Source organism: Plectropomus leopardus, chromosome 9, assembly GCF_026936395.1.
Source record: "Plectropomus leopardus strain MGB_pleo_1.0 chromosome 9, ASM2693639v1, whole genome shotgun sequence".
Taxonomy (NCBI): Eukaryota; Metazoa; Chordata; class Actinopteri; order Perciformes; family Serranidae; genus Plectropomus; species Plectropomus leopardus.
In genome coordinates, this window is record NC_142184.1 from 19,115,393 (window position 1) to 19,142,802 (window position 27,410).

The 27,410-nt window shown below is 38.7% G+C and overlaps 2 protein-coding genes across 3 annotated transcripts; one reads left to right on the forward strand and one right to left on the reverse strand.

Annotated features, from left to right (window-relative positions):
• Positions 1-249: 249 nt before the first annotated feature.
• Positions 250-8,438, forward strand: znf740b (zinc finger protein 740b). Of its 2 annotated transcripts, XM_042491271.2 has the most exons (7): positions 250-390; positions 2,458-2,608; positions 2,787-3,020; positions 4,483-4,611; positions 4,689-4,821; positions 5,436-5,554; positions 5,697-8,438. In XM_042491271.2, the coding sequence occupies exons 2-7, from the start codon at positions 2,564-2,566 to the stop codon at positions 5,841-5,843; spliced, it is 807 nt and encodes a 268-aa protein (XP_042347205.1). In that variant the 5' UTR covers positions 250-390; positions 2,458-2,563; the 3' UTR covers positions 5,844-8,438. The 2 variants fall into 2 exon arrangements, with proteins under 2 accessions (XP_042347205.1, XP_042347206.1); XM_042491272.2 differs by lacking the exon at positions 2,458-2,608 and having other exon boundaries at positions 272-390.
• Positions 8,439-20,396: 11,958 nt separating this feature from the next.
• copz1 (COPI coat complex subunit zeta 1) lies at positions 20,397-27,057 on the reverse strand. The gene is made up of 9 exons (XM_042491274.2): positions 26,921-27,057; positions 26,398-26,466; positions 25,519-25,600; positions 25,336-25,427; positions 23,793-23,848; positions 23,598-23,675; positions 23,438-23,489; positions 23,311-23,349; positions 20,397-21,005 (listed from the first exon to the last, which is right to left on the reverse strand). Exons 1-9 carry the CDS (start codon positions 26,936-26,938, stop codon positions 20,958-20,960), a joined length of 534 nt encoding a protein of 177 aa, XP_042347208.1. The 5' UTR covers positions 26,939-27,057; the 3' UTR covers positions 20,397-20,957.
• Between the last annotated feature and the right edge of the window lie 353 nt (positions 27,058-27,410).

Consider the following 27,410-nt stretch of genomic DNA (forward strand, 5'->3'; position numbering starts at 1 on the left):
ACGGATCGAATTGTTTAATATTCTTATTCTTATTATTCACATGTTCCAAACGCCGCTTTAGTAAAGTAAATAAAATGTATTAAATAACTTATAAACAGGGGGAGGATTTGGCAAATTAACATTTGTGTTTATCAAATTTACCAAGCAAGATCATGAGGTTTATCAAAAGATTTAACGAATTAGCATTGCTTTACGTCTCTGACCCACTCCCTCACAGTTATGGCCGCAAATGTAGGTCAATCCGCTTCAGTCACGTGACAGGGCGTCTGGCCAATTACCGCTCTCCCTGCGGAGAACTTCCGGTGGCGTTTCCTGTCAGTGTTTGTAAACTGAGAAAAAATTGGAAGTGCGACAAGAATTAATAACCAACAAAACTCTAAAAAACGAAAGGTAAGCTGCCGCTTTTCCAACACGTTTGACTCGCGGCCCTTAAAGCGTTTTATGATCTGCTCCTCGTGCTTTTCTAACGGTTGCAGCCGGTGCGGGACGCGTTTTTTAGCGGTCGGCGCGGAGCCCGCACGCCCTGCCTGCCTGGCTGTTGTTGTGTTGTCTGGGTCGGGGGGTGGGAGCTCAGTCATACAAGAGTTGCCCCAAAACCCAACTACTGGTTAGCTCGCAGCTTAGCCTTTTCTGTTTCATTCAGCAGAGACCCCCAGCATGCTTCCCACGGTCAAACCTACAGTCTAAATATCTTCATATATCCAAATATAAACTGCCTCTCCTGTGTGCTCCAGATTAAGTCCCGTTTGATGAATAAAGCTCATTTCTCCAGACATGATCTCTTTTACAACAGGGACTCCAACGTCTGCAGGACAAGTCGCTCATGCTCATCATTTTAAAAATCATGTTTGTTTCTGCAAGATCAAAACCCACCTACAGATGATTCATCCAAATCATTTTCAATCAAAGATATATGCATTTAATGAATGCAAATTGCAGTTTATGTTTACTTCAAAGCCTATAAACATTACTTGTATAGGTAGCTATCTGAATTCACTTTCTGTTTGATGTTAACACATTATACAACATTAGTTATAATGCCCCTTGTGGCACATTCTCTCTTAGTCAATTAGGACCTATGTGCATTGTGGTTTTATATTAGTTTGCCTCGCGGGAAGGGAATTAATATGTTTTCAGCAAATCATTTGCTTACAGTGTCAATTATGAACCATTCCCTGCTGAGTTTGTGGTCATTCTCTTTAACCTTGAGGTCAACTCGGTACTTGTTCTTATTCCAAATACCACAGCATGAGAGGAATTTTTCTGCCACAGTTCTCCACCTTGTGATATTACTGAGCAAGAATACTTTCCATAGTTTTGTTTACTTGACATGTTTTGTAGGAAAAATAAGGCAAGGGTGAGCCTTAGTTACCAAAGTCGTCATAAAGTATGTAGGTCTTATGGTTTTTTTTCTTTTTTTAAAAACAAGTTTAACATAATTTCTTTAGCCAGTCATATTAAGCATTAAAAGTGCAATTTTACTATCTAGAGGGTGAATTAAGTAAGTATTTCCTTTGGTCTTTCAGTCCTTAAATCACCCCTCTGCACTGAATGTTTAACTGAAACAAATGACTATTTAAAACATAATTTCTCAAAAACACACACAGAACGAGTGTTATAGCACTACACATTTCTGTTTTAAATAGTAAAAACATGGAAGACGAGGAAATTAATCATTACAAATTTTTATGTTGTTTGTAGATTTTTACACTGTAGCCATTAATTCCAAGGAAACATGTTTATGGTGTTTGGCCGGATCATGCTATGCTGTAGAACTGCACCACAGGTCATTGAGTACAAATGTTGATGGCATCTGCAACCTCAGCGCCAGATTTCACTGGCAGAAATCCAGTGCACTGCAGTGATTAACTGGCTACTGAACTATTTTACACCTCAGTGATTGGTCAGTTGGTTTGTGGTAAGAAGCATGACAAAAGCAGATGTAGCTTTCTTAGATCTAAATCTTTCATCAAGAATATGATTTAAAGTATCAGTTTCACTGTCATTTAAGGACACACTAGAGCTTCAGTCAGTCTAGAAAACGTAACATCGTTTCATCTATTCCATTTTAAGATGCCTTAACAATTTATTTTGAGGTAGATAAAATTTAACTGTACACTTATTTTTGATGCACTTTTTTCAGTGTCACCTCATGCATGAAGCATTTCTTTGATTAATGTATGATGCCTACAAAGATTTATTTTTTATTTGTTTTTATTTCTCTCATTAGACGTCATTATTTTCTTGACTGTTGTGCTTTCTCTCAACCATGGAAGCATGACATGCACCAAAACACTGGGGCTCTCCTGCTGATAAACTGCACATATTGATGCTGGATCTAAATTTCCGGTCATATACTCAGATTTGTGAGATATATTAGATCGATTCTGGATTTCCAGGTCCTGATTCCAGCATGTAAAAAATGTTGGCCTTATGTTGTCATGCCTCTACTTTCAGGCTTTGGCCCCTGATGATTTGGGTGTTTGTGGTCTCTTCTGTTACCCCTCATCCTAAGTGAAGCCCCCTCTGTTCCCCCAAACACACACGCATTCAAACCACGGCGATGACACACCATTCCAACAACTCTGTTCGAGACCATATGAAGTGGGTCAGTGGAAGTCTCCTCATCTCCAGAATCACCATCATGTTTTTAGTTTGTATTCCCAATCCTGATGCCACTGCATGTCTCTGTTACTCACCTCCCTCTCCTTCTCTGTGGCTCCGTGTCTCTGTGAGGAGTCCTGCAGGCTCCTCTTTTTGCTCTGACCTGTTGTTTGTGTTGCCAGGCTGGGTTGCTGGGCTGTGAGGCGGTGCTGTCCAGCATGGCCCTGATGCAAGCCAACAACATCCCAGGCCAGAAGAGGATGATGTCATCCTTGGGTCAAGGGCACAGGGCCAGTCCTGAGAGCCACCAGACCCACTCGCAGCACAGTCACAACCACCATGGACACCAGGTTCACCATGGACAACCCCACCACAGCCACATGGGCCAGCCTTCAACTGGGAGCTGTCCGCCCCTGGTAAGACAGAGAGGACACTGAAACCGGACATGGTCTCACTGAAAGTCTGTTTTTAACCTTGGCTGTCATGAACAGAGTTTGTCTGTAGTTTTCTATGAACAGATGTTGTGGAAGTGAGGGTAAAATTAAACTTCAGGGCTGAAATTGGGTAGCTCTAATTCCAGGGTTCCTGTGGATCCTTAAAAAGTCTTAAAAGGTGTTATATATATATATATATATCCTTTATTTAACCAGGTAAAAGACTCATTGAGATTTAAAATCTCTTTTCTAAGAGTGACCTGTGTTGAATTAATTGATCTAAAATAGGGCCTTAATTGGTATTAAAATGTCTTAAATTAATATCTCAAAAGATTTAAAAATGCGTTGTCATTGGGAGTAGGTTTTTATGACTTGCCTTTTTTTCTGACATTGCCTTGTAAAATCTCAGTTTAATTGGTAACATCTATTTTTATTTTTTAAAAATAATTTACCTAAATCCTATTCTTAAACTCTTCATGTTGTATATTAGAAATCACCAGTAAATGCCTGGTATTTCCTAATTCTAATCAGATCAAACTTTTTCACTGGACCAAAAATGTAATGTTTCATGTTATAGTAAATGTTTGGACAAAATTGTTCTTAACTCTATGTAAAAAAAGGTTGGTTCATGGGTTTTGTTTTGTTTGGGGTTTTTTTTTTCACTTTTGGTAATTGTAAAACTGGTCTTAAATTTAATCCCAAGTGGCACTAAAAAGTCTTAAGAAGTATTAAATTTAATGTTCCTTCAGCTGTAGGAACCCTGTAATTCTGCGGTGAAGGTCAAAAGAAACGTCTCAGAGTGTCATGATGTGATAATATATGATTACTTTAAATATATACTGTGCAGGAATTATCAATTACTGTTGATAAACACAACAGTCAAACTTGGCCTCTCCTCCCTGCACTGCTTGCATGTACACCGAAAGCTACTGTATTATTATGAGAACATTATATTTGCTGTAAAGAAAAAGCCAATTCAAGCCAACAGAGCGAACTTCGGACACCTAACCGTCCAACAGAAAACAGGCCAACTCTTCAGTGCTCGCCAGCAAAAGTGAAAGCCAACCCTAGGTTCACTGGATTTGAAACAAGCTTTATGCGCTTGGTTTTTCACATCACTATTTTTCAGCTCTGTATCCACAATTTTCATAGCTTCCTCTTGGAAGCATGCTGCTACTTTTTTATTAAGTCCCGACCTCACCTGCGCACTGTTATTGACTAAAAGCTACACACACCTGCCCAAATGTTGCAGCTTGTAAACATCCCAACCACAAAAAAGAAAATACAGGCAGATGGCAGAGACTAAAAATACACGGCCACACACTGTTACTTGAGCATAAATGATGATCGAGAGCTTGCATGTTTTGTACCACAAACAAGCTGTCTCAGTGGCAAACTGCTTGGTGCAGTTGAGTTCATCTGCTACCATTACTTTCTCCAAAAGCTGATCCGAAAAGATGGAGATTATCACTCATCAAGACTGATGGATGGAAAGGATGCAAACCAGAACATGCAACCCAAGAAGAAGCACAAAAAATCAGGGTCATCCAGCAAAGTAAAAGAGAAAGTTGAGGTAAGGATTGTTACAAGTTACAAAGATCTACTCTTGATGTTTAGTTAACTTTCAACTAATTTTGTCATTGTCGTTAGCATCTACTTTCACCAATGGATATGGACGATGATGACAGCTCCTTGAAAGTCCAGAAGAACTTCATCTGTGACCACTGCTATGGAGCTTTCAGGAGTAGCTACCACCTTAAACGACACATACTTACACATACAGGTGAGAAGTTCCAGCTCACGTTTTTACTTCACTTTAGTGGTTCGATATGCAAAACATGGTGGTGTAATCAGTAGTGAGGCCACTATTCAGCCAGTGGAGCATCTCTCCTTCGCTGGCTGGATTAAACCAATTATAAATTATTATTTGAAGAACTAAACTGGGTACATACACATTTTTAAAAGTGAAAACATATTGCTTTTGGAGCAGCTGATGCAAAGACAATCAGATTGCTTTCGGTTTTCCTATAGAACCAAGCAACTAATAACAACACAGGGCATGCTGAATTTTGTTTTCCACAGTCACTTTGGTTGTTGCACTGTCTGTTATTTCTGCTACTGGGATATTAACTGCAAAGAATTTAAGCTTAGTTTCCACTAAGTAGTCTGGACCTGTTCAGTTCGATACACATTAGAACCGTTATTTTTGCATTTTCATTGTCATAAGTTGTGGATGGTACCAGAACCGTTCCATTCTATCCAATTTTATGTCACCGCTCGTAGCACACTGATCCGATACGAAAAGGTGGAGCTAGAAAAACTGCAGTTAGTCCATGGATCAAGAAAGAATCGTAACTCCTAAATACTGATTAATGAACTGTCTGTGGATGTTAACAGGAGAGAAGCCATTCGCTTGTGACGCATGTGACATGCGGTTCATTCAGCGTTACCACCTGGACAGACACAAGAGGGTGCACAGCGGAGAGAAGCCGTACCAGTGTGATCGCTGCCATCAGGTCAGTAAGCTGTTATTTCAGTGAAGCTTAAAAGCTTTACATGTGCTTTTAAATTTCTGCATATAAGATCTTACAGCATTAAACAAATCCATCAGTCTTTTCGCAAATCCTGACTGAAACACACGTCTTTCTTTGGCTGCAGAACTTCTCACGGACAGACAGGCTGCTGAGACATCGACGTCTATGTACAGTTGGGATGTGCAAAGAGGAAAGCTACTCGCAGGACGCATCTGCCCATCCAGCATCCTGGAGCCCCTTACAGCCTTCCAACAACCGTCTGACTGTGTGACCCTCAGAGAGATCCCCAGAGAGACCCTACAGACAGCAGCAGTCTGAGGCTCGATAACGTCGCTCATTGGAGCTCACTAGTACTGTACCCTGAAAACAGCCCAGCTTAAACACATCCGAACTTTACCCTGCTCCTGCTGGTTCTTCCACAGAGCTTGATAAAGGATTTTTGTATTTTTTTTTATCTAATGTTCTACCCATAATACAGGCAAAAGGAGAAGGACTAATTCACAATTTTGGACAACTGGTCTTGGTATCATGGCAGTACCTGAATGCAGACATCTCCTTTTATCTGCAAGGTTGCAGGATTCTTTTTGGTATTGCTGCCGAGGGATTGCAAATCATTTTGACTGCACTGACTGTCAGTGTACAATGCAGCACCTCTTAGGTATCTTGTTCAACCTGCAAACCCCAGTGCTGCCCTCTACTACAAATGGACAATTCACTAAAGGACACACATACACAGCTGTGTAGCTTTTTGGTGATGCATTTTTCTCACTTAAGTTCCTAATATTACTAATGTACCAGCTACTGCTCATAAGCAAAAGGCCACAGCAACACATCTGAAATTAACTTTAATATAATTTTTGATAATAGATTTAAACATGAAAGAGGCTTATTTCAGAGTAAAATGCAAACTGGTAATCCATTTTCACCTCATATAAAAGATCGCCTTTTTTACAACATACAAGTCTTCAATGGATCTAAAACTATTTTCTTACCTGCTACTGTCCAGTTGTTATTTTAGAATAACTGCAGATTTAACTCTGTTGGTTATGTGTACAAACAGGTTGAAAAACACTAAAAGTTAACTAGGAGCTCCTTACTTGTCAAAGTTTCAACTAATCTTGATATTAGTTAAGTTGTGTAGCGATGCTGTTGGCTCATATATTCAGTGTTCTACCTTGTTTTAAAGGGGGTTTGTCCTGACTGTTAGTAGGTTACACTGTTGAAATACAGTAGAAGGCTGACAGGTTTTGTAGGAAGATATCTTTTGATGCTCTTGAACAAAGATAGTGAGCTTTTTTTTTTTATACAAAAACTGGACGTAGGAACCACCTTTCCGTTGCTGGATTATGTGCTTCTGTAATAATCCCTTCAGTATAAAGGGCATGTGTTTACTGTCTCTTTGTTCCTAAAAAACACTGTCAGTCTTATTTTTTTTTCCTACTCAGCGTTAATAGATTTTTCTGACTTTGAAAGACGTCCGTCCTTTCAAAACTATTTTGGAGAAACTGATTTTAGCGTCTTATCTGAAATCACAACATTTACCTGTAAGTTTGTGAGAGTACTTAAGCACATAATTAAGATTAAAACTGCAGCTGGTTGATTAAAAATAACTTTTCTCCCTATATCCACAGTAGTACATGAGAAAGATAATCTTTGAAAAACATCATGTCCCTCCACTTCCTAGTAGTGCCTCTAATGGCATTTGCAAGAATCACTGCACATAACCAGTAACAGCCAATCAGAGCCGAGCAGTCTTTAACGCAGCTGTCAATCATGTCAATCATTGCTCATGAATTGATGATTGACAGCTGTGTTAGAAACTCCTCGGCTTTAATTGGTTGCTTTTGTTCAGCCGCAGTAAATTCTAACAAATGCCTTTGGAAGCACTATGAGGAGGAGGAACATGATTTTTTTCATAGAATTTGTCTTGTGTGCTGCGATGTAAATGTAGTAACCATTTTTGCAAATATGACAAAAAGTTATTTCCATAAAGTTACCAACTGTAGCTTTGAAACGAGCCCAAGATACTAATTATTTTCACCGGATGTATTGGGGAAATTTGGTGCTGACAAGTCAAATTCAGTGCTCATGATAATACATGCCCAGATCAATTCAAACTGTTGTAAGTGTAGTTTGATTTCGAGAGCTTGTCTCCATCTTGACCTGACTGAATGTGATCTGAGCACAGTGCCATGTCTTTTCATCTCCAGTTTAACCCTGAGCATCTTCAGTGAAGATTGACAGGGGGGTAAAAGGTCCATGTTGTGTTTTGTAGCTACATTATATTGTGTTCAGGCCTCTGTGTGATGAAATCAGACTGTAAACACTGGACTGAAGATATTAGCTCAGTTGTGGAGGATTGTATTGTAGACTTCTGTCGCTGTCAGACTTTAGATTGTGTGAAAGGAGTTCGGGGCCCATCGCTGATTCGCCTACTTTTTATGAAGTTAATATATATTTAAATTGTATTAGGGGTAGAAAATAGTATGTATGGGACCTACACTTCAGAAGAAAATCAAAGTATTTACAAAGCTATAATCTTAGTCTGATGATTTTTTATGACAGCGGAAAATGGTCATCCTTCAATTTGCTATTAGGAGTAAAGTAAAAGCTGCCACTCTTGCCGTTTTTAGTATAGCAGCCATGATTAGTCAGCATATTTTTTTATTTTTCTTTTGCATGTATTTGTTGGAGGATTTTGTATACATCTTGTTTAGGTAAAAAAGATTTTCTTTTTTAAATGTGAGCCCCACCTTTTTTGTCATTTCAGAGGTGAAGTTGAATCAATTTTGACTAAATCAAACTGTAGTGAATGGAGTTTTAGGGCCCCAAGTCTCAATAAAGCTGTTACATTTTTTTAAACAAATGAATGTTGTTGATATTCGCTGCAAAACTGGTTATAAAGTTATAGATTTGTCCCTTTAATTGGTTTTCTAAAGGGCAATCTTGGAGGATTTCAGTCACAATTAATTTACTCTGAGGACATTGCAACATGAAGTGTTCATAAATTGTTGTGACTAAGTTCAATTGTTTTCCACTTTGGTCACATAAAATGAGAAATTGAATTTCCTGTCTTCAAATAGAACATTATTTACTGAATCTTCCAGACTAGACTGCAGAGCTGTTTAAAAATATGTAATGCACCAATCTTGTCAGCAGATGGCATCAATGACCAGATGAGTGCCAACTTATTCTCTGTTATAGTGATTAAGGTACATTTAAAAAAATGTTTTCCCATATTGGTGGTTATTAATGGGGGAGATGAGTAAAAACATCACTTTATATACTCAATTTTAAGGTAGAAGTATGTAAGCCAATGATTCATCATACAAGATGAAAGTATTTACACTTTCTTTTTTAAATTCAGGTTGCAAGTTAAAGCTGTTTAAATCACTGAATTAATCTACATCTTAGAATAAACAGATGTTCCTTTGAGAGGCTAAAAGGGTTGTCAAAGTAGCAATTTATTCATACATATCGATTCAGAATATTTGATAACACTATTAATACCCTTTTTTTTGCAGTAACAGTACACAGGTTCCAGCTGCACTTTCTCTCTCTCTCGTTATTGTTTAATACAGGACTTCTGCATCATGAATCATGAAAAAAAAGTTGACATGTTTAATCCTAAATTTTATTTTAAATTTTAATTTTATCAAGGTCAAATTTTCTCCATATCGAAAATGGTATTGAATATCGCTATTTTTAAAGGTATTGTACTAAAGTAAGCACTTCCAATATGGGGCGTCTGCGGGTCCTTTAAAAGTCTCCAATTAATTTTTATAATTTCTAAGGTCTTAACTGTCACAAATATTTAATCTCATTTAACTCAACCATCTTTTTTGTCAAAATGAGACAAGCCATTATGCATGAAAGTCCACATTTCTGATGTTGCAAATATTTTAACCTACCAGTGACCCTAATGGCTTTTTTTTAACTTTATACTTGCATTTACCTGTTGGCAAAACATAGATTAATATAACTCACTCTTAATATATTATGACATAAAACCCTCCTCTGCACTGGGCTACTTAACTATAGCTTTATACTTAAAAGAAATACTTGAATAAGAAAAAAGAATATTTGTCCAAACATCAGTCTTAAATTTGATTAAAAATATCCTGGAAAGGTCTTAGAAAGAATCATATTTAAGTTTCCGACACCTGTAGACAGCCTGCAGTATTCTGACAACACAAGATGCTAACACGTGTTCACTGAATTACGGGCGAAAATATTCAGTTAGTCACCATAATTTAATCAACTAGCACAACTACATATAGTAATACAGTTTTATCAGTTTGGTTGGTTATATACACAGCTGTGTCTGCACCACAAGAGGGAGGTGTATCCTAGGCTACTCTCGGTTCACAGCCTTCGTTGAGTAAGAAACAGATGGTATTTGCATTGTGCAAAGCCAAGTGCTTTGTAGTTTTCAGAGGGCATTTTGTTTTCCGTAAATTCGAGACAACAGATGATCATTACACCTCTTACATGTGCCAACAAATCAGTGACACCATGGTCTGGAGGTTTTTGGAAAATATGTGACCCTGATTTGATGTTGCCACTACTTGAAACTTGCAAATAAGTAAAAATTCCTGTAAAAGTAGTTTCCATTCACATTTGATGATTTTGCAAATCCAACTTGATTAGAAAACTTGGTAAAAATATACACAGCATTCAGTCCTGTTTACAGACATATGGCTTTCTTGTAAGAAGTGTTATTGTCAAACTGGGTAATCAAACAGACATAACTGTCTGTGTTAAGAGCTGATAGCCACATTCTTCAGCGTGCAGGGAAAAATTTCTTCCAGCACATTGCCCCGTCATTCTATCTGCGTCGGTATTGCCACATCAGTCGTACGTTAGGAAGTGCAGATCATACCCTTTGGCACCTTCCTCGTTGCTATTGACCAGTTCTTTAATTAAAGCATTAGGATAGGCTGGATGAGATCAGCCTGAAGGCTGCTGGGAGTGTGCGCCTTCCCCCATGGGAGACATCCCCTCCCTCTGCAGCCTGATTTACAGCACCCACAGGCCCCTGGCACTTAACAATGGACCTCCTTAAGTGAGGTAGATGGGGAGGAGACCAGAGAGGGGAAGATAACACTCCATCTTCATACACATAGTGCTGAAATCATCTAGGTTCGAAATCATCTCCGCGAGACAGACTGATCATGGAGTCAGTCCAGAGGTAAAGTGTAGGAGTGCTGCCTTGTGCACAGTCTGGCTTACTCCATCAGGGAGGAGAGCTCTGTTTAAGAGTGATAGCCAGCTCTCTGCATGCTCACCTCTCTTGTCAGAGGGATAAAAAAATAGGTCCTCCAAACAGAAATTTTCCCAACAACCAGTAAATCTCAGCTGACTGTGCATACTGTGTTCTGTAAACATGTGGGTGGTTCAGGGGTTTACAAAAACAAGCGCTCGGCAGCAGAAACGTTCCGTCTCCTACAAATGTTTGGATGCCCCCTGATCAAATACATCACAGGCTCGCGGCGGATGATTGAAACCCTCCCAACAATAGCTCCTGCTATCTCCCTCTCCCCAAGGTGTGGGAGAGCCTTTTCATCTCAGGCTTTGATTAATAAAGGAATCGCTGGTTGGTTGAAAGCAGCGATCTGCCCCCCCCTCCTCTGAACATCCATCATGCCTGTGACAGCCCACCTCTCTGTGTTAATTAGCAGTGATATTTAAGCTGTCTGAGGTGTTCCATGGCCGTCAGCGCAGCGGTTGTGCTACTCATCATTAAGATTTCAATTCCCCTGTCCGGGTTACTCCCATTTTCCTGGACACCTCAGTGAACACATCCTCAAACATTCACACAGAGGCCAAGTGTTAACAGCAAGTGGCAATCAAGACATGACGATAAATGAGAAAAAAAACAGCTGGTTTTCTCTAAATAAAAAACAGAAATGAAAATAAATAAATAAATAATTGAACATAACCCTGTTGGGGCCCTCAGTTTCTTTTTTATATGCATTTTAATGTTAACCCAACTGTGTCAGCGTAACTATAAAAGCATCAGTTTGACTTATCACTTTAGCTCAATAACTATTTGATATTATATGAAAGAATTGGCAATAAATCTCAAGTTCTCGTCAAACAATGGGCCGTGAAATTGTGAATGCATTACTTATTAATGATTACCAAATATTGTAATATTCTTTAATACTGGGGGCTATTATTCAGAAATAAATTATGTATGTAGCTAAATCCTGGTCTGCCTTATAACCAAAAGGCATCCTGCACCAGTATGAGAACTTCAGTGATACAAATTTAAAGTATAGTTGGGTTAAGTGAAGGGCGTCTTAGCAACAGCAGCCATTTCACACCAATCTGAGATGGACAAAACGGCATCCAAAGTTTTTATAAAGTTGGCGTATAGGGTGAGAAGGTGTTAATGTTAGTGTTACCAAAATCTAGTAAATGTATGGAAGTTACCCAGCCACCTGCCTCGAAAAACACCTCTGATGGGGGAGCGTTCAGTCATATTCTTCAAACTGTCCCATATTCAGATGTCTGCCACCACTTCTTTAATTAGTGTAACTCAACAAGATTAATGAGCCTCTGCATATCACTCCCAGTACTACAAATTATATCACAGAGGAGAAGAGAAGCGAAAGCCGTCACCCATGTGACTGGTAACAAGGGAGAAGTGAAGTTCAGCCTACTTGCGTGTTTTGATACATTCAAATCATGAATATTCATACATGAAAATTAATCTCCAGTCAAGTCAGAATGTGCAACCAGAATCTTAAAAATTAACTTTTTGCTATTTGGCTTAATCGCATGTACAGGGAGAGAAAGATTTGAGAGAGAAGGAGAGAAACTAGGTAGGGGGGGCAGGGAGGCAGAGGTATGAAAAAGGCTAAAAACTTGTGAATATGTGACTAGTGGTGTCTTTTATAGGGTGGCTTAAATGGGGAAATGTGCTACAGGCCACAGCATTTTTATTAGGAGAGAACTGCTGCAGCTCCAGAAACTATGTCAATTCAAAAATACACATGAAATACGACAGAAATACAACAGAAACATACTGCAAATTAAAAAACACGCTGCAGGAAGCCAAATAAATACATTATCAGCGTGTACGCAACAGATACATGATCAGAAAAAGCAAATGCAAAAGAACAAAGCTGCAAACAGTCAACCCAGCGGAAGTTCTCCAGGCCTCTTGGGGCTGGGTCACCAACTGAGGGTTGCTGACCCCCTCTGGGTCTTCAGAGTCACTGCAGGGGGGCAACAAATTACTGTTTGATCATTTAAGATAAAGATAACTTGGCCTATTCATAAAAAAAAACCATTTAATTTATGGAGCATAACATTATTGATAAGCTACCTGTCACCCGTGAATCCTTGTGCCATCATGTGAGCTCGCTAACTCTAAATCCCTGTGCACGACCTGTTCATGACAGCAAGGTGAACTTGTTTGGTACCAGTTGCACAATTAAACACTGACCAATGAGCTGTATTATTATTACGAGTGTATGGACATTCATGGTAGTCACAATAGATCGTTTGGTAGCTTTTCAAACAAGAGACCCTGAAACACCTTCCACCTCAGAAACCACTGACAAAATTGCAGTGTGTGAGGCTACCTGGCAATGCTACAATTGCTGCTGAATTAACGCAAACAAGAGACGACCAGAAGTCAGAATTATCTCAATTATATATGTAGAAGGGGTCCCTGCTCCGTCATTCTTTCAGCTAAGGGGTCCTTGGCCTGAAAAATGTTGAAGATCCCTGTACTAAGGGGATTTTCCAGCCAATTGTTTTCTTGTTTCTTTTTGTTTTGCTTTCAACAGGATGAAAAGTAAAGAGGTGAAATTAAAAGGTAGCATTCCTCTTTACATTTGAACTTTAACCATATTTTGCAACAGATATATACAACTAAATCAAGCTACTCAGCACTCCCCCGAGAGGCATGGAGAACATCTGTTGTGTTGACTGAATATGGAGCATTTTGTTGCATTTGTTTTTGTCTGTGTTTTTGACTTTTGCACTGTTTCTGTGTTTGCAGTGCCTTTGCTGTAAATATCTTTATTCTGGCTTTCAGTAGCACATTTTTTTCATTTATTTTTTGAAGCAAGTTACCTTTGTTTTTGTTAGGAAATGTGTATGTCTTTTTTTAATTTGCAATGTTTCTAAAGCTGTAGCGCATTTGCCTTTGTCAGCCACTGTAGTATGTTGAATATGTCACAGTGTAAGTAATAAATGAATGACGGCAATGGGTTTCTACTGTGCATGGGACTGCCAGTCCTCAACTCAAACAATGACTAAAACATCTGCCTCAACTACAAAAATGTTAGTAAAATACAGCACTCACAAAGAGAGGAGGGACAAAGCTGGGTACCCAGAGGCTGCCTGCTCTCCTATGCACACCTCTGCTAAGGGTCTGCATTATGCAGATATATTTACAAAGATCAAGTTCAGTTGAGCAGGACCTTGTTGCTGAGATTTATTTGGCCACACAGAGTAATCCACATTCCCCTTGACAGGATGGACACCACGGCGCCCTGCCGACTGTGTAAAAATCACTTTCCAACAGAGGTGCGTTTAGCCTCGACAGATACATTAACATGCCTTGGCCTTATGCCTCCCTATTAATCTAAAGCTTGTTGGGACACGTTTGGACTGAGCAGCTTCTCAGGGAAACAACCAAGCAGCCACAACAAGAGTCCATATTTGGGCCTCAGAGGTGCTGGATGCTAACTGCACTGTGGAAAGTCATGTTTATCTGGGAAGCAGCGACCTTTATGTTCCACATACCAAAAACACACTTAACAGATATCAGGAGAGATGAAATTAAAACCGCCCATTTCTACACTAGTATAAATTTAGCAGAATGTTTTTCATGACCTCAAAACTGCAGATTTGCAAAAAAAGAACCCATGTTAACGATGCAATTTTGTGGGTCCAAAAAGTATTACAATTTTATATTCAAGTCATACTGCAAACAGCAGAGCAAAGACAGATGATTCTGCAGAAAAGACTGAGGGAAATTGTTAACTCTTTACAGGTATATCTGTCTCAACCTCTTCTAACGCACCGCCAAACAATCCATCATTCTCCTGAGTTCAGAGGGATCATGTCTCCTAAAGATGTAAAACCTGTTTTCTCTCTTACATGGCACATTGTCAGAGGGCATGCTGTGTAACCCCAAGTTATCAAGTTCATGAGAAGGTCTCTGATGAAATTATGCAATCCCACTTGACAAGGCAAGTCCAGGGCTTTCCTCTCTCTCTTCATTTTCCGACAATTTTCCACTTGAGCAGACGACCTCAAGTGTGAAGTGAGAGAGTAAAGAGAGGGATTTGATATCCAAGGGAAACGGAGCATGAATTCACTCGGGGTTGATAGACAGGGCAGGGGCGGCCATGCTTTTTACCCTTAAGAGATTTCCGTAGGTCAAGGCTGTTACAGGGCCGTGCCCGCGTGCCTCTTGATCTTGTCAGGAGAGACTGTCAGGCTGATGAAGAGATAGGCTGCAGATAGATGATGGCGTTGCACGAACGCTGGGGCTGCAGTGAGCAGATACAGTAGTCCCACGTCAAAGTGACTTTGGCAGTTTGCTGCTGTTGATCACATATGAGATATATGCATGATTTACTTGGTCACTTAAGATCTTCTGACCCCCAAAGTCAAGCAAAAACCTGCAGAACATAAGAGATGTGGAAAAAAAGAAGACAAATGCACATTCCCATGCAGGTAGAAAAACCTCAAATTAAAAGCAAGATGTGACTGGAGGCATGCAAACGTGCACAACCTAGCACCTTTGTCTCTCTCTTCGGCATTTAAACATTTATTGTATATTTGTATTGACTTAAAGCATTTGTGAACAGACACTTAGCATTTTATCCTATCACACATTTTTCTGTTCTTCCTCTGTGCTCACAAGAAGGTCTCTTCTCCTCTCATGACGTCAGGACTATTATACTCCAGCGCCACCTCCCTTCGGGGATAAGATTTTACGATTGCAACCTGACACCGTTTCTGTGTCCTATAAGTGACAGAGCTGTAACTCACTTCAAAGGCAGGAGGCATCAAATCACAGCGCACCTATAAATTAACCTGTCAAGTCTTGGCCAATGAGAAGGCAGCATTAAATCTCTGCTGTCACGCTGGCGGCCAATGGAAAGACGATGGCAGTAAATCTGTCAGGCCCGCGTCTGTTAACGGTGTTGTGGTGTGGTTGGGGAATCCATGGGGAGGGAGGGGAGAAAGTGAGAAGGAGCGGATGACAGAGGGAGGAGGGAACAAACTGAGGGTTCAGAGCAATGCAATAGAAAATGCCTTTCTTTGCATTCTCTGATCCTACTGAAAAACTACATGTACACATGCGGTTGTAAAACAGTGGAGGGCTTACAGTGGAGGGCTTGCAGAGGAATTTTTTGTCGTGCAAAACAAGACTAAAAGTGGCCAGGAAAAAAAAACAGGGGAAACAGAGAATATGTTTCCCTGATGGATGCAGAGGGAGTTGAATAACACCAGCAGAAACACTCATAAAGCTTTATGGCCAGAATGGCTGTGTCTGATGTTGACCGTCTACAGTGAAAATGATGGATGGCCGTCCTTTAGCGCTTCTTTTGCATCATCGTGCTGCCAAAACTTTGTCTTTACTGTTTGATTAAAGCAGTAACCCAGTAACCTCTGACTGTCGTGACACAGCACCATCAGTAGCAGCGGCAGGCGCCCGGCTACACGCTGCCCTCTGGATAACAGGCAGGATCCAGTCGAGCCCATCCCCAAACCAGATGTGCCCCAGTTGTGCAGCTTTAGAGGATGATGGAGTTGCCCCTGCGGCACAGCAAACCTGAGCAGCTACGCCTGAGGATTTTATTTTGCCAACTAAACACAAAGAAACACAACATGCCGCATCTAACCTGCACCACCTTTGACCAAAGAGTATTTCCACATTCACAGTATTTCCACTATCACTCTTCTAAAGCATGCTTTCAGTGGAGAGTAATGCACTGCACTGGCACAAGAGAACTGTGGGGAAAACAGCAGAGGGAAAACACATCAGGTAGAATATTTCCTCCATTAACAATGCCCTTGGTGGTGCACTTTCATTATCCTATCAAAGTTGAACATTTTCATGTAATAAATCTTACAGGTATCATAAAATAACTGGTCTTGCAAAGGCAATGCAACTCCAAACCAAAGAAAAAAGCTTTCCCTTAACAAAGCCCACAATTTTTTCACCAACCTGTAACGACATCCAATAAACCAACCACGTTTGTGGTGACATTTTTATCTTACATCAACAAAAAAAATTAAACATTAGCATCAGAATTTACAGTCATCTTATGTCATTACTATGAATGCTTTTTTTTTGCTTTAGAAACATAAACAGCGTGTTGAGTTATGGCATAAGCAGGCAAGAGTGCAATGGTGGAGGTGTTGTTTTTGGCTGGCTTTTCCTGGAGTGGCCATGATTCTCTGTTCTATGGGAATCCATAAACAGACCCGGAGAGGGCAACCGGGGCCATAAACCACGTCAGGCTGCCGAGATGCTGCTGAGGCAAAAGGGAGCAGGCCTGGGCCCATACCTCCTCCTTTCTGCACGCACACAACCATATGCACACTGAGCAGCCTTTAATGACCTACTTTAAAATGCTGTTTACAGTGATTCTGCGGACATGATGGTGGTTTAGTTTACTTTAAAAACAGAATACAGGGTTCCTATAGCTTAAAGCAAATTGGATTTAAGACTTTTAATGCCACTTGGAATGAAATTTAAGATACATTTTATAATAACCAAAAACTGATGAAAAGAATTCTTGAAAAAATTATAATTTTATATATATATATATATATATATATATATATATGTATATATATATAATTATTATTACCAGTCACTTTGAGATTATACAATAACAAAATATACAATATCACCAAAAAATCCTAAAATCCTACTGCCAATGACATTTTAATACAAATTAAGGCCTAATTTTTAGATTTATGATTTATTTTAAATGCCTTTGAAGACATTTTAAATGCCAATGAAATAACTTTAAGACCAGTTTTACAATAACACAAACTAAAATATAAATATATAAATTAATTATTTTTGCGTGTGTGTGTAAAAATGTTACCAATTATTTTAAGAAAAATAAAATCATTAAACCCTACTTCCTATGTTTTAATATTTTTGATACTTGAAAGATTGATTTAACATATTTTCATGCTACATGAGGCTTTATTTTTAGATAATGACCTCACTGCCTTTATGGACCTTTTTTGAGGATTTGCAGAAACCCTGAAATAAATGCAGCTCACCAATAAGCACTTGAAGGGCTGATTTCCAAATAAGGTAATTTTACCACATATTACATTAATATTATTGTGTCTTAAGTCTTAAGTATCACCTACTGGATGGTAATGTGAAAGCAGCAGAGGTAAAATGGCCCTGTTAATTTTAATACACCAGGTCATTAAACATCATGTGGGGCTTGGCCTTTGTCCTGCTCAGACAGTATAATGACACTTCCTTTAATATGTTTACTGTGTTGCATCCAGCATGCTGTCATTGTTTTCCCCAGTGTTGTTTCTCTTTAGCAGGGCGAGCCATTGGATGGGTGCTCAGGCCCATTGACTATGACATAAAGACTCTGTAAGCTTACAGATGATGATAATTTATTGACCCTAATTCACACAGACCACTCGCACACATACACACAAGAGAAAGAGAGCGACTATTTCACTGTATGCATCGATCAATTACAAGGCTCTCGCCCACACGTCTCTGACAATTTTACTGCATGTTATGTACAGCATGTCAAGCCATGGCGTTTCAAACTGTTATACTCATGCCTGTATAATTAATATAAATTACCTCGCTGGTTTTTTATGATGTGCAACTGTAATTAGCGGATGAAAGCAAGTCCCTGCGCCCCTGATGGTGTTGCAGGGGCTACCTCGATGAAAAGCGACGGTCTGGACAAGCAGCCTGGGTGGGATCTGTTTTAACCCTCTCTCTCTCTCTCCAGCCGTGCCCTCGCTGGGATCTCATCTAATCACATTTACTGCTGTCTACTTCTGCTAACCTTGTCCTCTTTAACCTTCATGTTTCTCCTTCCTCACTGAAACCACACACTGAGACAGAAGCTGTCCTCATTATACCAGCAAACTGGTGCGATAACAGTAAACTGGTGCGATAATGGAGTCCATTTATAATGATTACCCTTTCCCTTTCTCACCGCTCTTTCTCCAGTAAAACACTTAGAAAGCAGCATCAACATAGCCTCCATTCATGCTATCTGTGCAGCCATAAAGAGCCACAGATTCAAGGGCTGAATCAAACTGGAGCAAAGCCAAGACAATAGGTCCACAGGTCACAGCCAATAACAGTTTCATTGACTACACTCCTCTCTGTTATGTGAAAACATCAACCCACATGCTTGGCACAAACACACACACATTCTGTTGCCTTGTTTTGTATCAGCTGCTGTCTGCCAGCAGTTAACTGTGATTGATACACAACATGCAGAGAGCTATTTATTATTTTATGTACCGTAATGTTGAGCTGAAATCAATTAAGTCATCTGGCTCAGAATAATGCAAATGTAATTTACTTATAAAAGAAATACTGCAGTGTATGCATATTAAACTGCAGTATCTCTGTGCATCAGTATACCATGACTGCATTCCTTTGTGCTGTTTTCTGCCCTACATGTTGGTGATTGAGATTTGCAGCTCCCATCAAATTTCACTCAGAGCGCCATAACAGCACAAGTTAACTGTTTATTTGCCAGTGGAAGAGGTGTGAAATTTCCCGGTTGGAAAATAAAAGTGCTCTAATTTACATTCTCCATTCTAACATTATCACTCCGTCTCATCCTTTCCACAAACTGCTCCAGGCCATAGACATCTCTACACCAAGAGTATTCACTTCAGCTGCTTCTCACTTTGATGTCTCCGCCAAATGACTCATTTAGATGCTGATAAGAGAAACTGGAAAAAAGCCAACCTCGTTATACATGTTTGTGAAAAGGCTACAAACAGTAGCTTTATGACCTTTGACCCAGGCTGAGACATGTCCCAGCATGCCAAGTACAGGAGGTGGTGTCTGAATGGACAAGGAGGGAGGACACATAATCTGTAACAATACCAGCTACCAAATGTGGTCCAAATTAAGCATGGTTGGATGTTTGTTGCACACTTAACACAAATCTCTCTAAACAAGAAATACCTTCAAGTGATCATAATGACAACATATGTGGGCGCCTAGCTAAAGGAATGTAGATTGATCATTTCTTCTCCTGTAATATGCATCAGGTACCAACATGATGTAGTGCCCTTTCTCCTAACCGTTTCTCTCGAGTGTATCCTTCATTTGCATTACAATGCGAGTACGAGGTTAGTGTGTGGCGGTGGGGGTGCAAACGTCGAAAGCGCACAATTCATGCTGCATACAGTGGCTCACTGCAGAGCAGAAATGAATCAAGTATGACTCCATAAAACTTATCTGCATGTCACAGCGACACAGTACAGTGTAAGCTCCTGATCATAGCGGCATGAATGAGTCTCCTCCCATCACTACCTTCTTGTCTATAATATTTATGTACCTCAGCCTTGCACTGTGCTGCAGACGCCAGGAGATGGAGCCCTCGCTCTAGTGTCTCTGGCTCTTGCTGAGGTCTTGAAGAACAAAGAGCTCACAGCACGGCAGCTCTGAAATAAGAAAACACTAACTCTTAAAAGCCTGCTACATTTATTGCCAAAAAAATTTGAGAAATCATATCTATACTATAAAAAGCTGGTCTGGAGTTGGCATACCTGGAAAATTTTGTTAAGAATGCATTGTTTAACACATAACATATCGGTGTCAGCAAACATTTATTATAAGTATCTGCATAATGGAAGATCCCCGGACAAAATATTTCCAAAACACACCTCTGTGATCAGTGGTATGACTACAGTACAGGTTGTACACCTTTTTAAATCACAATATTCATGTAAATTAAATGGTAGAGACAGTGCCTCAATACTTTGTACAGTAAGACTACGTAGTGCTGTCAAACGGCACAAATTCTTGTTCAAAAGGACACGTGGAATGTTGCTGGAGGCTATGATGAGGTTTATCAATGTTTTATAAACAGATACACTGGTTTAATAAACACCCAAATAATCGGCTGATACTGGAATGTACACCATATCTTATAATTGTGTTGATTATGTCACACAATGCAAAAAAAGAAAAAAAGGAAAACAAAATGAAACTTTGTGGAGCAGTAGTCCCGGGAGTGTGACTGGATCAGCCAGCGGCACTCCTCACAGCTTTGATTGAAGGAGTAGATATCAGAGGGAAAAGGAGTATATGGATCAGTGCCACAAAGACTGGGCTGGACAGCGGCTCACTGGCAGACTGGAGAAGAAGTGACTATCGTAGAAGCGACCACTTGATCTGTTCTTTGGCAGACTGAAGAACCTGTGGAGGAAAACTCATTTTTTGACCAAGCAGATCACTTCAACAACAAAACCAGAAAATCACTATTTGTGAACAAGAGTCACTCTCCCTCAAAGCCAGAAATCACAGACGTAATGCTGCAATGCGTTGTAGAGCTTCTAATCAATTAATCAATTAGTTAGTCATAAAAAAACTAATGCCTAACTATTCTGATAATTGATTAATTGTTGAAGTAATTATTCCAGCTTGTTCTTGTGAGAATATGCTGTTTGTCTTTGTCATTTATGACAGTAAAATAAAGACTCTTGGGTTTAGGACTATCGAATGAACGAAAGAAGAAATCTGAAGGTGTTGCTTGGAGTTCTGGGAAAATCGACAGAATTGGTAGATTAACTGATAATAAAAGTAATGTTTAGATGCAGCCCTAATCCACTGTACGTGGGACTTGGAAATGAATGACCTCCAACACGAAAAAGTAAACGGAAACGGCCATTAAAGATGGAAATCTTATTTAGAAACACAGTAAAGATCCATGACATTTTCATAAATTATTGTATTTTATGTAGCGTTTGCTTTGGAAAAATGCTGTAACAATGTTGAAGCTGCCAAATCCATTCAGTTGATTTTTGCTTGATAGAATTAATTGTGAGCACGCGTATCTTTGTCCACATAAAAAGGAATGCACACAATTATATTATGCCATGGGCCTTGGCAGCGTACACTATTAAACTCTGCACCCGATTATACAATTTTGAGCTACTGCACGTTCTTTAGTTGAGCAAAGACGAGTACGATATTTTATATGCTGTTTCTTCACGTTAAAGACGTTGTGGTGGTGTTATCGGTCCTCTGTAAATGCTTGTGAGTCTTGACATAAAATCATCAGTTTGCTGTGGTCCTCCATGTTTTCCTGAGCAGATGCACAGTAACACATTTGTATCTCTATATATGTATCTATAATGTATACATTGTATACCCTGTAACATCACAAGTTTGCGTTTTATTACTCGAGATTTTAGATTTGGGAGAGAGTTGTTCATGTTTACTAATATTTCGGACCATGTTAGGACCTGCACACAAATACAGATATTTTTGGAAACGAATATTTTTGCTCTACATTTTGGCCTCTTGTCCACACACAAACTCAGTTTTAGGTCACTAAAATTGAGATTTTTTTTTAGACATCTTCTAGGTTGTCGGTGAGGAGTGGATGGTAATCTTTTGCATCTCCAGAGCATCACTTGTATCTATGAGTGCGCTCCTTCGTCAATACACTGAATGGGAGTAAAAAGTGATGTGATCTCAAAAAGGTGTTTTGAAGAGACTTTACTGCCTTTGTGATGAAGAGAGGCTGCTGAGGATCGCTAACACTGGTGAGACTTTGGGGTTGTTTTTGCTTTGGATGGATATGTTTTGTAAAACAAAGGTCATGTGGACACAATACATTTTTAAACTAGTAGGAAAAAAAAATTCATATTGAAAAATATATGTAGGGGCGTCGGGTGGTTCAGTGGATAAAGCAGGTGCCCCATATATGAAGGCTGTGTCCTTGCCTTTGCTGCATGTCTACCCCTCTCTCTCCCTTTCCTGCTAGCAATCTCCTGTCCTATCTAATACAGGCAAAAATGAATTTCTTTTTTTTTTTCAAATTAAGAAAAAAAAAGTCTGTATACATCTAAACTGCCCTTTCATCACGGAACTAACATGTATGATTTTTTTAAATTGGTGAAAGAAAACAGACGAAGAAAACAGTATCACATAAAACAAAATGAAAAATGAGTGGCATCTTGCTTAAGAGGTTAAAGGGAAAAATTGTAAAAAATGTACATATAATTGTTTAAAACCAGAACAAAGAAGGGTGAATGAGAATGTAAATGAACAGAAATATGCATGATCTAATTAATCATCTTAATTCATTGAATGAAAGACGAATCATAACCATAAAGTATGGGGATTGGGGACAGCCATTAATCATGGCCAGAGGAGGGATGGCGGTAGCCAGTCTCAGGCCTCTTAAATGACAACATTAATCAAAAGGAGCTCACACGCAGGCAGACTCATGTAAGAACTAAAAGACAGGAACCACCGTTGGCTACCATACCACCTTAAAGCTGAATAATTAGCAATCATGTACACCGTCATGCATAGAAGATAATGCAATATATGACAACCTAGAAGCCGATGACAAAGTAGGAGTAGAGGAGAATGATGCTATAACAATGTCCTTGTATTCATAAGTACTGAAGTAATGAGCTTTAACAGTCAATAAACTAATGGAGCTTTTAAACTTTATAGGAGAGAGAGGAGCAAGGAATGTTTTTCTCACCTGGGTGACTGTCTGCTCTGTCAAAGGCACATCATCCCCCTATAGGAACAGTTAAGTTACGTTTACAGCAGACACAACCAACATCAATATCATAATTATGAATATTTCTGAGAAGAGAGCAGCTTACTCTGAGAGCCACACGGTGCACAACTTGTTGTGGGTCACTCTCCAAGATCACTCTGCAGGAAGCAACAAAGAGACAGACCAACAATTAGTGCTGCATTAATACTGTAGTCTTTCCACAAGACCTGGCATCAAAAGTTTCAAGACATTCAATTCTTACTTACCCTCCATCTACAATCTCATCCACAGCCAGGAAGAGTCCCTCCATATTCTCCAACAAAGCCCGCCTCTCAACATTTTTTCTACAGAGTAACAAAAAAACATATATGTCAGGCGTAAAATCCTAGATATCAAAAAAGATCTGTAAAAAATGAGTTTTGTTGAAGAACTGTAGAATAATAATAGCTGTCGAAACATACCTCAACATCTGACTGAGTGAATCAAACAAGCAGTTTAGAACCGCCATGAGCATAAGCTGTGAGAGTAAAAGAATATATTAGATTCTGTTCATGTCTAATGAGCCCACATTGTGTTTCTGTCATCTGGGAAAAAAAACATCAGAAAATAAAATGTGTGTAATCACTAGTTATGGCTTTTGCAATATTATTTTATGACCTTTAGGCAAATCATTTTTTTCCCATTTTCCACCTGAGCCAAACTTGGCATCAGTTGTTGCAGTCTCTGAACTAGTGTTGTCAAAACATATTTTTCTAAATATTTGAAATGGTTTAAATACTCATTTTCCACAGTACAATAATATCAATAACTTTCTTATTCTCTCCTCTCATTTTAATTCAGTTCAATTCAATTTAATTCAGTGGGGCTTTTCAGTATGTATATCTTCAATTACATTGTCAATGTTTGAAATAAAAACTAAAAATATATACTAGTAGAGATAATAAATGAATGTTTTGTGTTGTACTTGCACTTTTTTGCATTTTGAATGTGACAATCTCAGAGGCTTTGAACCAGTGCACTGCTGCATGAATATTCTTTTCATTATTATCAAACAGTTTGACTGTTGTTGAAAAGTTGTTGTTTTCATGGCCTTGTTTTATCCATTTATTTTATTATATTCCTAAACCTAATTTTTCCCCTTTTGTATCAAATATCATTATTTTTCAACATATGATATCAAAGTAATAGGTTCCAGTATTGTGTCAAAACCACTCTTAACTATTGTGGTTATTAATGAAAAACACATGAAGCTTACATAAACATCCCATTTTATAAGGAATGAAGTTACTTTAATAAGTATTTAATCTTTGTAAAAAAAATAGAAAATAAGTAAATTTCTAAAATCCAAATATTGATAATTTACTTCACACTGACACACATTACTACTTTGTTTCTACAGCAACAATTACCAAAATATTGATATACCAAATAATCACAAACTACTGAGTCGTGTGGCAACACTGCTGGTAGTTAAGTCAAAGCCAAAACATCTCTGATCAATTTTAACCAGATCATTATGTTGTTGAAAGATTCATATGAAAAAAAAAGTATGATGGGTCCATCATTTGTTTTTTAACTGAACATTTATCTGTTGTTTACATTCATGTCATCCTGATTTGGAAAAGCCAACAACAAATTAAAAAAAAAAAAACACAGCCACAAATGACTTGTAAAAGTGACATGAAACGGTACTTCAACTCTAAATAGGCAAAAATGCAAATGCACCGTCACAATGAAACGGCAGACCACACAGTGAATTCTAACAGCAAAGTGCAGTTGACAAAAAGTAAGAAAAAAGATTATATGACTGCAAAATGTAAACTGTAAAGACTCAGTTTAAGAGACTGCTCAAGCTTGGTGGTTGGTATTTCAAAATATCATATTACTGTGGTCAAAAATTACTGTCTGATCTGCTATGTCTCAAACCACTGCTCATTGTTTAACAGAAGGTTTACAGATTCTTTCTTGGAATGTTTTATTACAAAATCCTAAAATTAGGCTTACCTCATTTTCATGGGAACTTCCAATCACATAAAAGAAGAGGTCTATATTGCTCTTGTAGACAACAGTGAGGCCCTCAAGTAATGCTATCTCACCTAAGGACACACAAAAAAGAGCCATGCATGTTATTAGACATAAACTAAGACTGAAAAAGTGACTGTCTTTAATGTGGTAAAGATGTCTTACTGTCTGTCCTGTGTGTTTTGTTGAATATGTTCTTCTCAAACGCCTTCTGCTCCTTCACTGTCGGGTATGTATCATCATAATACTGTAAATAAATATAAAGTGAAGTTGTTATAATATATTTATGTGTAAATCTATTATCAGAAGCACATTTTAGTTTGAAGGGAAGTTTAAAGGACAAGGCTGGTAATATATATATATATATATATATATATATATATATATATATATATATATATATTTTTTTTTTTTTTTTTAATTTTATAATAAATCCATTACAAAGATTTTTTTAACAACAACAACAACAGTGCATTAATCGATCTCTCAGTACTTTTCAACTTCCCCAGTCAGTCTTCGACTCAAAGCCCAAGCCTGTTCAATCTTACTAAAAAAAAATAATAATAATTTTTACACATTTTTTAAAAATATTAATTGTTTCCTAAAACAACTTGGCACTGTTTTTAAAATGTGACTTAATCTGGTGCATTTACTATGGACTTTTATTTAACTGTAAATTTAGTGCACCTGTGAGTAATTACAGCACAGTAAATGTGTATGTGGAACTGACTCCAAATAAACTACAGTGCCCATGTTAGACTTAATTAAAGAGCATGTCACCCTGTGCAACAGTATGACTCGGAATAATTTTTAATAGTTTTGAACGAAAATCGAGGTCTTCGGCACAGAGGAATATACTCTCGGTTTGGCAAAAGAGACTGTGCTTTCGGGGCGCTTAAATGTCTTGGTGGTTTCAGTGTTTGTGTCGGATTTGTTGATAGATATGTAACATCACCAGGCTTATCCTTTCGTGCAGGCGGCTCAGGACCGAGAAGTTTAGCAGGGAGGTTAAGTAATTTTGTTTAACAACTGTCGTCATCATACCTTAGCATAAAGCCTGTCTCCGTCGTTGTCCAGAATCAGGACTGCTTTGACAGTGTACAGCGATGGTTCCTGTAACAGTAGAAGAAATAAAGCACTGACTTTATAAACACAATTATGTGAAATTATCAAACGTATCTCAAAGCCATGATGAGCTAGTGACAAGAAACTCTTACAGGCCGGTGGCGTTGGATAACCGAACATGAAATGAATTAAAGCAATCCCACCACAGTCACTAATGTCACACAAAAAGTATTTACGACTCCATATTCCCGGAGTTCAACGAAGACATGACACTTCCACATCACCAACATACACACGAAGCTAAATTATCCGAGGCTAACGTTAGCCGGTTAGCCAACCCGTTTACTTCAGTTAGCTCCCTGTAGCGTTAACTCGTATTTAAATTATCATATTTCGCTACGTTACGAGAAACAACAACAGCATAGAGTTATGTGAAATAGTTGTAACGGGGAGCTTGAATTAAATATATACTGTGTCAAAACAACACATATGCTAACATTACCAGTATGGGAGAATCCATCTTCTTTCTTGTTAGCAAACCAGCTAGCAGGCTATCAGCAACGAGCTACGTCATACGTACAGTAAATGAGGCTCTTTCCTATTGGCTGACGCATTGCCTACGTTGTGCGTACAGGGCAAAGGGCAGTTCACTGCAGGGCGCGGAGCCAGACGAGAAAATAGGCCACATCTTATTTCTGTTTCTTGTTCTTTTTTCAGTTTATTGGCCACAAACCCGTTGACATTTCATTTACATCCAGAGTGAACTGATGTGGCCAGTCTCAAAGTACATTCAGACTCATCGGCATCTGCAACAGATTTACAGAGGAAAAGATACAACTTCATAATGTCTCTCAGGTAAAGCCAAACATTGTGATCTTCTCAAACTTTCTGTTACCACAAAAAAAAAAAGATGCCTATGCCAAAACAATATTTAAAGGTTATCTTTTCCCAAGTGCATAGGGACTCTTTTCTACATAGTACCATACTTTAAA

Excerpts from the sequence above, each read along its gene's own strand:
- copz1 (XM_042491274.2), bottom strand. Across the intron at positions 23,849-25,335 it reads GAAGTTCCCATGAAAATGAG|CTTATGCTCATGGCGGTTCT; the intron begins GTAAGCCTAATT and ends TTACTCTCACAG. Across the intron at positions 23,676-23,792 it reads TCACTCAGTCAGATGTTGAG|AAAAAATGTTGAGAGGCGGG; the intron begins GTATGTTTCGAC and ends GTTACTCTGTAG.
- znf740b (XM_042491271.2), top strand. The coding sequence starts at position 2,564 with ATGACACACCATTCCAACAACTCTGTTCGAGACCATATGAAGTGG. Across the intron at positions 4,612-4,688 it reads AAGTAAAAGAGAAAGTTGAG|CATCTACTTTCACCAATGGA; the intron begins GTAAGGATTGTT and ends CATTGTCGTTAG. Across the intron at positions 5,555-5,696 it reads AGTGTGATCGCTGCCATCAG|AACTTCTCACGGACAGACAG; the intron begins GTCAGTAAGCTG and ends CTTTGGCTGCAG.